This window comes from Leiobunum rupestre, chromosome 5 (genome assembly GCF_980474605.1).
Source record: "Leiobunum rupestre chromosome 5, qqLeiRupe1.1.hap1, whole genome shotgun sequence".
NCBI classification, from domain to species: domain Eukaryota; kingdom Metazoa; phylum Arthropoda; class Arachnida; order Opiliones; family Sclerosomatidae; genus Leiobunum; species Leiobunum rupestre.
The window spans coordinates 72,645,310-72,654,986 of NC_143388.1; the positions used below are offsets into that span (position 1 = coordinate 72,645,310).

At 40.6% G+C, this 9,677-nt stretch overlaps 2 protein-coding genes across 2 annotated transcripts; both read right to left on the reverse strand.

The window, feature by feature from the left end:
* Positions 1-1,305: 1,305 nt before the first annotated feature.
* LOC149945819 (uncharacterized) lies at positions 1,306-2,565 on the reverse strand. Its single transcript, XM_090176726.1, has one exon. The coding sequence runs from the start codon at positions 2,563-2,565 to the stop codon at positions 1,306-1,308; it is 1,260 nt and encodes a 419-aa protein (XP_090032852.1).
* A 32-nt stretch (positions 2,566-2,597) lies between these two features.
* LOC149945820 (uncharacterized) lies at positions 2,598-5,075 on the reverse strand. The gene has a single exon (XM_090176728.1). The coding sequence runs from the start codon at positions 5,073-5,075 to the stop codon at positions 2,598-2,600; it is 2,478 nt and encodes an 825-aa protein (XP_090032854.1).
* Positions 5,076-9,677: the final 4,602 nt, after the last annotated feature.

The following is a 9,677-nucleotide window of genomic DNA, read 5'->3' on the forward strand; positions in this document are numbered from 1 at the left end:
GCAGGAGTATAAAATCAACAAATATTTATTTACAATTATAAAACGTTACATGGCGGAACTCAAGAAAAAGATACATATTCATAACCGGACTACGATTTATATACACAAATTATAATGTTTTTTGCGATACCGATTTTTATCTTTTACAATTTTTACTTATAAATTCGATTTTAATATTTTTAGAAAATATATATTTTTAGATTCCTTTCAATTGTACGCGCGGTTTATTTACTTTTAGATAAAAAATATCAACATTACTCCCCGCCGTTGAACATTGTAGTTCAACAATTCTGGTCAACAGTTCCAAGTGGTACAGTAACTGAATTGGACGACGTAGCTTAGTTCCGTCAGATAGGCGTAGAAGGCAGGATCTGATTTTTCCATCACGACTGGCATGAACTTCTTTCACCACGGCCATTTTCCAGCTGAGTCGGGGCATTTTGCGCTCTTCGATAAGTACCACATCGTCTGGTTTGAGGGGTGGAGTCGGGTTTGTTGGCGGTCGATGATGTGCTGAACGTAGTTCGAGAAGGTATTCAGTCTTCCATCGATACCAGAACCGATCGATAAGGGATTGTCGATACTTCAGCCGTTTAGTTAGTTGCTCTCTAGTAGCTGAATGGTCTATGTTGACAGGAAATGATCTGGATGGCAAAGCAGTGGTTCTTTCTCCAAGTAAAAAATGCGATGGCGTCATTGGTACTGGTTCTCCAACGTCTTGATATATGAAAGAGATAGGTCGGGAGTTGATGGTGGCTTCTACTTCGGCTAACAGCGTTTCGAGCTCTTCGTGGGACAAGAGTGCTTGTCCAAGAACCTTCTTCAGCGACATCTTGACACTCCGTACTAAACGTTCCCAGAAACCCCCCCACCAGGGGGCTCTGTCAGCAATAAAACTCCAGATTATTTGGTGATTTGCAGCATACTTTTGGATCTCTGGATTCTTTGCGGTGTCATAGATTTCCTTCAGATCTATATTCGCCCTTTTAAACGTCTTGGCGTTGTCTGATATGATTTTTCGAACCATACCGCGTCGGGCAATGAATCTTCGAAATGCTAATAGAAAATCGTTAGTTGTCATACTTGAAACCAATTCCAAATGTACGGCACGGGTAGTGGCGAAGGTAAACAAGGCTATATAGGCTTTCTCCTTCTTCTTGGTATACAGTGGACCGGCAAAATCTAATCCAGTTGTCTCGAAAGGCAGTGACGGCGTTATACGAGATGGAGGTAGGGAAGCCATAGTCTCTAACGATGCCTTTACACGAAATCTTTTACACCCATAACATCGATTGATTTCTTTCTTTACGACCTGTCTGACCCTCGGAATCCAGAATCTCTCACGGATGTCCACAATAGTTTCGTTGACTCCGGCATGTTGAAGTCTGTCGTGATGAAATTGTGTTCTACGAAACGATGCGTGGTTGGTAATATTATAGGATGTCGTTCGTTGTAAGATACGTTGGCGTAGTCCAGTCTCCCTCCAACTCGTAAGATTCTATCTTCGTCAAGGATTGGGTTCAGAGTGAGAATCTTCGACGTCTTCGGGAACGATTCTTTATTGGATAAGGACTCTAATTCTTGCTGATATTCTTCGAATTGGACTCTCAGTATCCAGTATTTTTCGGCATTGGCAATTTCTTCGGCTGTAAGTTCTTGTGACAGATTTTTGGTCCCGGGCCTATGTGAATTCCCAATGAAACGCAACATCCAAGCAGTCGTTCTGTAGACTCTGATTAAACGACTATATCTATTTAGATCGAGTAAGGGCTCGCTTAATGATTCGACTCCGTTAAGGACTTGAATGACGTCTCGGGATTTGGACCTTATCTCGTCGTGCAGTAGTTTGGAATTGATTTGATTGTTGTGCTCGTCGACGTTTGGGACGGATAGTTGAGCTTTGAGGTCGCCGATCAACCAATGCGGACCATGCCACCAGAAATCCGACGTGGATAACTCCTTGAGCGATTTGCCCCTTGTGGGTAAATCGGCCGGATTTTCTTTTCCTTTGCAGTGGTACCATGACTGAGGATTCGTGAGCGACTGAATTTCTCTGACTCTGTTCGAGACGAAAGGCTTCCAAAGCGATGACGATCCTTTAATCCAGTGTAAGGTAATTGTAGAGTCAGTCCATAAGAATATGCTGGTAGGTGAAATAAAAAGAGTTTTAATCAAGTGTTGAACTAATCGTGCTCCAAGCACGGCACCCATAAGTTCGAGTCGAGGGAGTGTAAGTTTTTTGAGAGGAGCTATTCTCGATTTCGTGGTGACGAGCGTTGTTCCAGTTTTTCCGGCGTTATTTTTATACCGCAGGTAGGCAACGGCTGAGTAAGCTTTTTCACTTGCATCTACGAAGCAATGGAGCTGAACGTTCTCGATGGAATTTTCTCCAGCTTCTAGGTAATAGAACCTTGAAATCTTTATAAGTCGTAGGTCTGCCAGCTCCTCACACCATTGATCAAATTGTTTTGACAAGTCCTTCGGAAGGACCTCATCCCATGAGATCCCTCTTTCCCATAGTTGCTGAAATAAGATTTTAGCTCGTACTACAAATGGTGAAATCATACCAAGCGGATCAAATATTTTAGCGACGGCCGTCAAGACTCCTCTTTTCGTATTATCTCTTCCGATAATGAATTTCGAAGCGAACTGTAATCATAAATCAAGTAGTCGTTTGTGGTATCCCAGAATAAACCAAGGACTTTGACTGGAATTGAATCGATTGGTCCTTCGTTGTGTTTAGAGGTAGGTCCTGCTTCGGATAGCAGTAGGCTCCTTAGCTCCGAGGAATTCGTCTTCCACTTCCTCATCGTCATGTTTGCTTCTTGAAATATTTTAATTACGTCTGAACACATGGTGTGAGATTGCTTGACGGTATCCGCTCCAGCTACGAGGTCATCGACGTACAGTGAATCATTAATGAGCTGGCAGACATCTGGAAATTCAGCTTCGTATTTGCGGACGTGGAATCGTATTATGGCAGCCAATATAAACGGACTCGACTTAACTCCAAATGGTACTCGAGTGATTCTATAAGTACATAAAATGTCAGTTTTTGAGGAATCGGAATTACTCACGTCAGTCCAAATAAATCGTAACGAATCTCGGTCTTCCTTGACAATAGAGATTTGTAAAAACGCTTTTTCCAGGTCGCCCGTAAAGGCCACCCTTTTTTCTCGGAACTTCAACAACACGTCCAATAACTCGGGATTAATGTTCGGGCCAGCATCAAGGCAATCATTTAGCGATGGTTTCTTGCTAGCATGCGACGACGCATCGTAGACGATTCGGATTTTCGTGGTATCACTTGATTCCTTGACAACAGCTCGATGTGGTAGATAATATTCAGTTTTTGCTTGTCTTTCCTTCTTAAGGTCTACCTTCTCGATGATACCTTGGTCAAGTTGATCTCTGAATATTTGATTATATTCTTCAAGCAGTGGTAGGTTAGTCTTTAGCCGATTAAGTAAAAGAGTAGTTCTCCGAAGGGCTACAGCATGGTTGTCGTCAAGTTCTTGTTTGTTCGTATTCCAAGGAAATGGAGTCTCGTATCGGCCATTTCGGAACGTGATATTCTCTTCGAACTGCTTCCGGAGGTTGCTTTCTTCTGGGCCTTGCAATCCGGCGTCACATATGCCGATGGCGTCCAGCTCCCAAAAACATCGCAGCTCATCTGATAATAAATCGTCTTCTCGGCTATTACCACATGTAGTCATGACGGCAACGCTGTTAATTCCAATGCTGCTTAGAGGTACAGTTGTGGGACCTTGAACCGTCCAATCGAACGTGGTCTCCATTGCGACCAGCGAGTCTTCAAGTCTTTCAATTTTGCCAGATACTATTTCCCAGTAGTGGTCGGAGCCAATAAGGACATCGAGCTTCGAAGCGGAACCTCTCTCGAATTCTACAGGTAAATCGGCCAAAGGTAAACCTCTATCTTCCATTTGACGAATGACTTCTTCATCGGGGACCATAAAAATTGCTCCACAGACTTCCGGTGTCTCCAGAGCTTCAATTACGACCTTGCGATCCCTGTCTCGCTTGTTACGAAGCTCCAAGTAGACTCTGTTACGCTTCGTTTGAATCGGTCGCTTGCTGCCGAATGGATGGACATTGAAAGTTTCTTGTCGTATAACAGGAAGTTGAAGACGTCTGGATAAATCTTCTTTAATAAACGACTGTTGACTTCTCGTATCCAGAAGGCATCGAACTCGAGCAATTTTGTTGCCTTTGTCATTCGTTGCTATGGCTTCGGCGGTCTGTAGTAACACAGCACCCCTTCTTCTGACGTCTTTCGTCGATGACCGAACGATTCCGATAGTAACATCTTCGACTTCATCTTTGGATTCGGAGTGCTCAGATTTGTTTTCATTCGAAGAACCGGAGTCGCAAAGTGCAGTGTTGTGACGCTTCGAGCAGACCCTGCAGGATTTTCGTTTAGCTCTGCAGTCTTTGGCTTGGTGATTGGTTCGAAGGCATATGAAACAACAGCGCTTTTTGATTGCAATCTCCTTTCTCTCGTTGACGGTAAGGTTAGTACAGGAACTTGACCAGTGCGTTTTTTGGTTGCAGAAAAGGCATGACTTGTCCGATTTGCTCTGCACATTGGTGTTGAGGGCCGCTGCACTTGAAAGTTTTGATGGTAAGTATCGCTTCGGTACAACGTTGCTGTCTCTTGGATGGCGGATTTCTTGGTCAGATCTGGAGATGGCGTACGTTCGTTCTCTACAAGATATTTCTCTTTGAAGGAAACTCAAGAGATCATCTAATTGAACAGCATTTGCATTATTTTGGCGGTGATATGTAAGGGCTATATCTTCAGGTATTAGGCCTAGTATCATATGCCCCAATAAACCGGAATCTTGACAACTTGATAAACCCAAAGCCCCAAGACTACGTATTTGTAGCTCGCAAGAATCATAAAGTTTCCTTAGCGCTACAACATCACTTGACCTTTTTACGGGAACTAGCTTAGAAAACATTCTCATACGAGCATCAATAATTGCAGATGTATTGCCAAATCTCTGTTCTAATAGTTCCACCGTAATACCGTAGGATTCTGCGCTAAAAGGCATACCAGCAACGGCTGCAGCGGCATCTCCCTCCAGGTAGGATAGTAAATAGTTTAACTTATCTGTTCTGTCAAGTACTGCATCGTGAATAGTGCTTTTAAAGTGACTCCAGAATCTAGGCCAATCTGCAGGGTCTCCTCCAAACTTACGTATCTCAAGCATGGGTAATCGTACAGTTTGTTTGCGAGTGCTGTTACAAACGGCACTGCTCGTAGATCTTGCATCCTCTTCATCGTTACCGGAAACTGAATCGCTGTCGTGTGTCTCTCTCTCTCATCTTTCTCGGATCTTTGACTTCTCACGTGACTGTTCAAATGAATTGCTTGTTTCTCGAGTATTTTTCGCTCGGCTTTACCTCGGACAGAGAGCATCCTGTCCAAATAAGTTTGGTTGGCTTGAAACTCTTCCTCGAACTCAGCGTCATCTTCTAAAGTTGCTTCAATCTCCTGGTCTAGCTTCAGAATCTCTTCCTCTCTAGGTGTTAAACGCTTTAGAAGGTCTTGTAGGACGGCAACGTCTGTGTCAGGCTTTTTAAATTCGTGTTCTATGGCGTTAAGAAGCTTGGTCGCCAGTGTTCTCAGACCCCCACGTTTTCGGATTAGCTTCTTGGTCATTTCTGCTACTGTCGTCTCGATGGTTAGTAGGAACTTGAACGGTGTATTGATCAGCTCAGCACAGTTCCCGGGTTTCGGCACCAAAATGTCGAATAAAACTCGTAGGATGGGAGAGCTTGCAAGGGTTTAACGTAGTAGAGGCGGACTGAAACACCTCCGTAAGGACAGGTCACTGTGGGCTAACTAACTCACTTAATTAATACACTATTCTAGTCACTTGAAGGGACGACAGCAGGAGTATAAAATCAACAAATATTTATTTACAATTATAAAACGTTACATGGCGGAACTCAAGAAAAAGATACATATTCATAACCGGACTACGATTTATATACACAAATTATAATGTTTTTTGCGATACCGATTTTTATCTTTTACAATTTTTACTTATAAATTCGATTTTAATATTTTTAGAAAATATATATTTTTAGATTCCTTTCAATTGTACGCGCGGTTTATTTACTTTTAGATAAAAAATATCAACATGTGTATCGTGAAATATAAGACGGCAATCCGAATATAGCCAAATAAACACTTACATAAGCTCGGAAATAAAATTTTTCGAATACAAGTACACATTAAGAAATCTTTATAGACGACCCCTAATTCATCATTTAGTTAAGCGCCCCAATCTTATAGTTCAAGAAACATTTGAATAATCTACAATGAATAATGTTAATTAATCGATAATTGATTAAAAATAATACATATAGTAGCATTTCGTTTTATATGAACAACCCCTACATTTCTAGATAAATACTCGTATGCTAAATGTGTGTGTATTTTAAATCGACGAAGGAAGCCGTGATGAAAAGTTTATAATATAAACCAAAGTTTATCGAATTGTAATCAAGATATGATCGGTTAAATTTTTTATTAACAATTTTCAGATTTCGATCAAACCTTTGCTTATGGATAACAGATACTACCAACAGCAACAACTAATTATTTAAAAAGTACCCCAACTTGACTTCATAAGAAAACATTTATTTCCAAATACATAAGCTGATAAAGATAATTTTATAAAAAAATATATGGTAACGTTTTGGTCTATATGAACAGCCCCTGAAAAACAAACACTTTCTTATGATAAAAATTGAAAAATCTCTGGTATTATAGAAACAAGGTCCCTGTTTGTTTATATTTAAAAATAGCATGTTTTTTTAGAGACGACCCCTACTTTAATTTCCTTTTAAACCGTCGCTTCTAGTAGCCCGAATTAAAAACCATACATATAAAATAAACTTAAATTAAAAATAATCGAATTATTAAAGCGGATATCTGTATTTAGCATTAACGTATAAGCCCGACTTTCGGTGGCAAATAGCACGGTACGCGCGGCGAACACTTTTTACCACCGAAACGAAAAAACTTCAAAATAAGGGTGGAAAATAGACTCCATCATTGGTCAGACTATTTGCCACCGAAAGTTGGGGCTCGGTTCCTGTCGGTGGGAAATAGCTTTGGCCGCTCGGCTACGCTATTTGCCACCGAAAATGAAACAACCCGATTTTCGGTGGCAAATAGACTCGATCGCGCGGGGGTTGCTATTTGCCACCGAAATTCCCTTTCGGTGGCAAATAGTCGTAGCCACGCGATCGAGACTATTTACCACCGACTTTCGGTGGCAAATAGCAATGGCTGCGCGGTTACGCTATTTACCCCCGATTTTCGGTGGTAAATAGATTCAGGCTATTTACCACCGAAATTCGGGGGTAAATAGACAGGCCGCATCTTATAGATTTCAAACCATCGAAATTCACATTTTGTCGGAAATGGGTGTACCAGTTCAGTTCGAAAGAGGAAAGGTTCAAATTACTCTACATTTTAGACGAACGTGGACACCGTTATAAAGGGAAACCAGTGCGCATACTCTTCATTTCTCTGTTAGATATTGACCCAGGCGCACCATGAAAACCGCGTTCATAGAAAGCAAGTCCGATTACGAAAAGTATTATTTAAATCAAGTTAGGTTTGATCAATACAATCGACTTTGACAACTATTACCGATCGCAAGTTGGGAACGGTTCATTCCAATTCTATCGAGGCTCATCCACGCAACGTGGCTATGGTCTCGGAAATTTATTGGCGTCTGCTTTCCGCAAAGCTGTCCCTATGTTAAAAAGAGGCGCTATATTCTTGGGAAAAAAGTTTCTGAAAACTGGCGCTAGAGTCGCCGATGATGTTGCTAGTGGTATTCCGATAAGAAGTTCATTGAAAGATCACGGTACCGCTATCGGGAAGGAAACGTTTTCCGAGTTAAAATATATGGTGAAACAAAAAATGTCTGGAAACGGTATAAAAAGAAAGCGTAGAAAGATTCAACTCGTCAGTTCAGTCACGGCTAAGAAGCGAGTGAGACGCGTAGCTAAACATTCCGATATATTCTCAAAATAATGGCTCTAATTCATACCAGTCCGGTGGTGCTGATCCCGACTACGATAAAGAAACCGTTGGTCCCGTTAACATGTTCCTTCACAGTTTATTCAGCGAAGTACACTTTATTATGAATGATAGGTCGGTTACCACATCTGCCCAAAATTACGCTTACAAAAGGATAATTCAAACTCTACTAACGTTCGGAGGTCCGGCAAAAGAAAGCTCTTTGACTTGTTCGCTCTTCTACAAAGATACGGCTGGAAGGGTTTATGAAAAGGATGTCGTTTTCGAAGAAAGGTACAATCGATATGATTGGAACCGTTTATATCGATATGTGTCAACAATCGCACTTTCTACCGAATATGCTTAATCTCAGATTCAGGTTTATCAAAAATCCGAACGAGTTTTGCATACACTCGTCAGGCGATGTTAAATATTAAGTTAAATTTGAAACAGCATCGCTGTATATCAGAAAAGTGAAACTTATTCCGGAAATTATTTTGGCACACGCGAAAGCGTTGGAACGTGGCACAATGAAGTATTCAATTATTAGGAGTGAGTGCAACACTTACTCTATTCCGGTCGGATCGAAAATGTCTACACGGCACAACTTATTTAATTCTCAAATTCCTAAGCAAGTCGTAATAGGATTAATAAAACAAAGCGCTTATTTGGGGGATTATTCAAAATCCCCTTTTAATTTCAAAAACTTTGGCGTAAACCATATTGCTTTATACGTTGACGGCACTTGTATCCCCCATAAACCCCTTTCTCCCAACTTCAAGAACGATTTATGTATGAGATCTTACATTAACATATTTCTGCAATATGGACAGTTTAATATTGACGAAGGAAACCTAATTGACCGAGAAGAATTCGCGGATGGAAATTGCCTTTTTGTATACGACCTCACCGTGCGGATCACTTTCACTTGATCAAGAACGGAAGCGTGAGGTTAGAATTAAAGTTCAAGAAAGATTTACCCAAAACAATTACCGTACTATAATACGCTGAATATCAAAATCTCATAGAAATTTATAAAAAAAGAACTGTGGTTTTTGATTACACCAGCTAATGGACACGTTACAATTGACAAGAATCCTACGAAAAGATCCTTAAAGATGTTTTCGTGGCGTTTGTGCGGCCGATGAATTACCTAAATTTATAAAAATATTTCCGTCCCTTTACATTTTTAATACCGAATTATCGAATACGAACGGCGAACACTGGACTGTAATATATTTCTCGTCAAATCGTAATACCGAATTCTACGACTCTTACGGTAATCCCCCGGACTATTTTAAATTTAATGATTTCGTCGAAAGAAAGAGCAAAACCGTTACTTTTAATTCTGAACAACTTGAAAGTAATAAAAGCAAAATATGTGGTGGACATTGCGTTTATTTCGCTATGGATAGATGTAGGGGTATTAAAATGTGTGATATGGTTTCCAGGTTTAAAAAAATAAAATAAAAATGTAAACGAAGAATTAATGTACAAGAGATTTTCAATAAAGTTTTCCAAATAATGTTTTTATTTATTTTTTCCAAAATACAAGACATTTCGTGGACGACCCCGGCGGCTGCGCGTACCGCGGAACAATTAAGAAAAG

What these genes read in the sequence shown, in the direction of transcription:
- LOC149945819 (XM_090176726.1), bottom strand. Translation starts at nt 2,565, where the DNA reads ATGATTTCACCATTTGTAGTACGAGCTAAAATCTTATTTCAGCAACTA.
- LOC149945820 (XM_090176728.1), bottom strand. Translation starts at nt 5,075, where the DNA reads ATGCCTTTTAGCGCAGAATCCTACGGTATTACGGTGGAACTATTAGAA.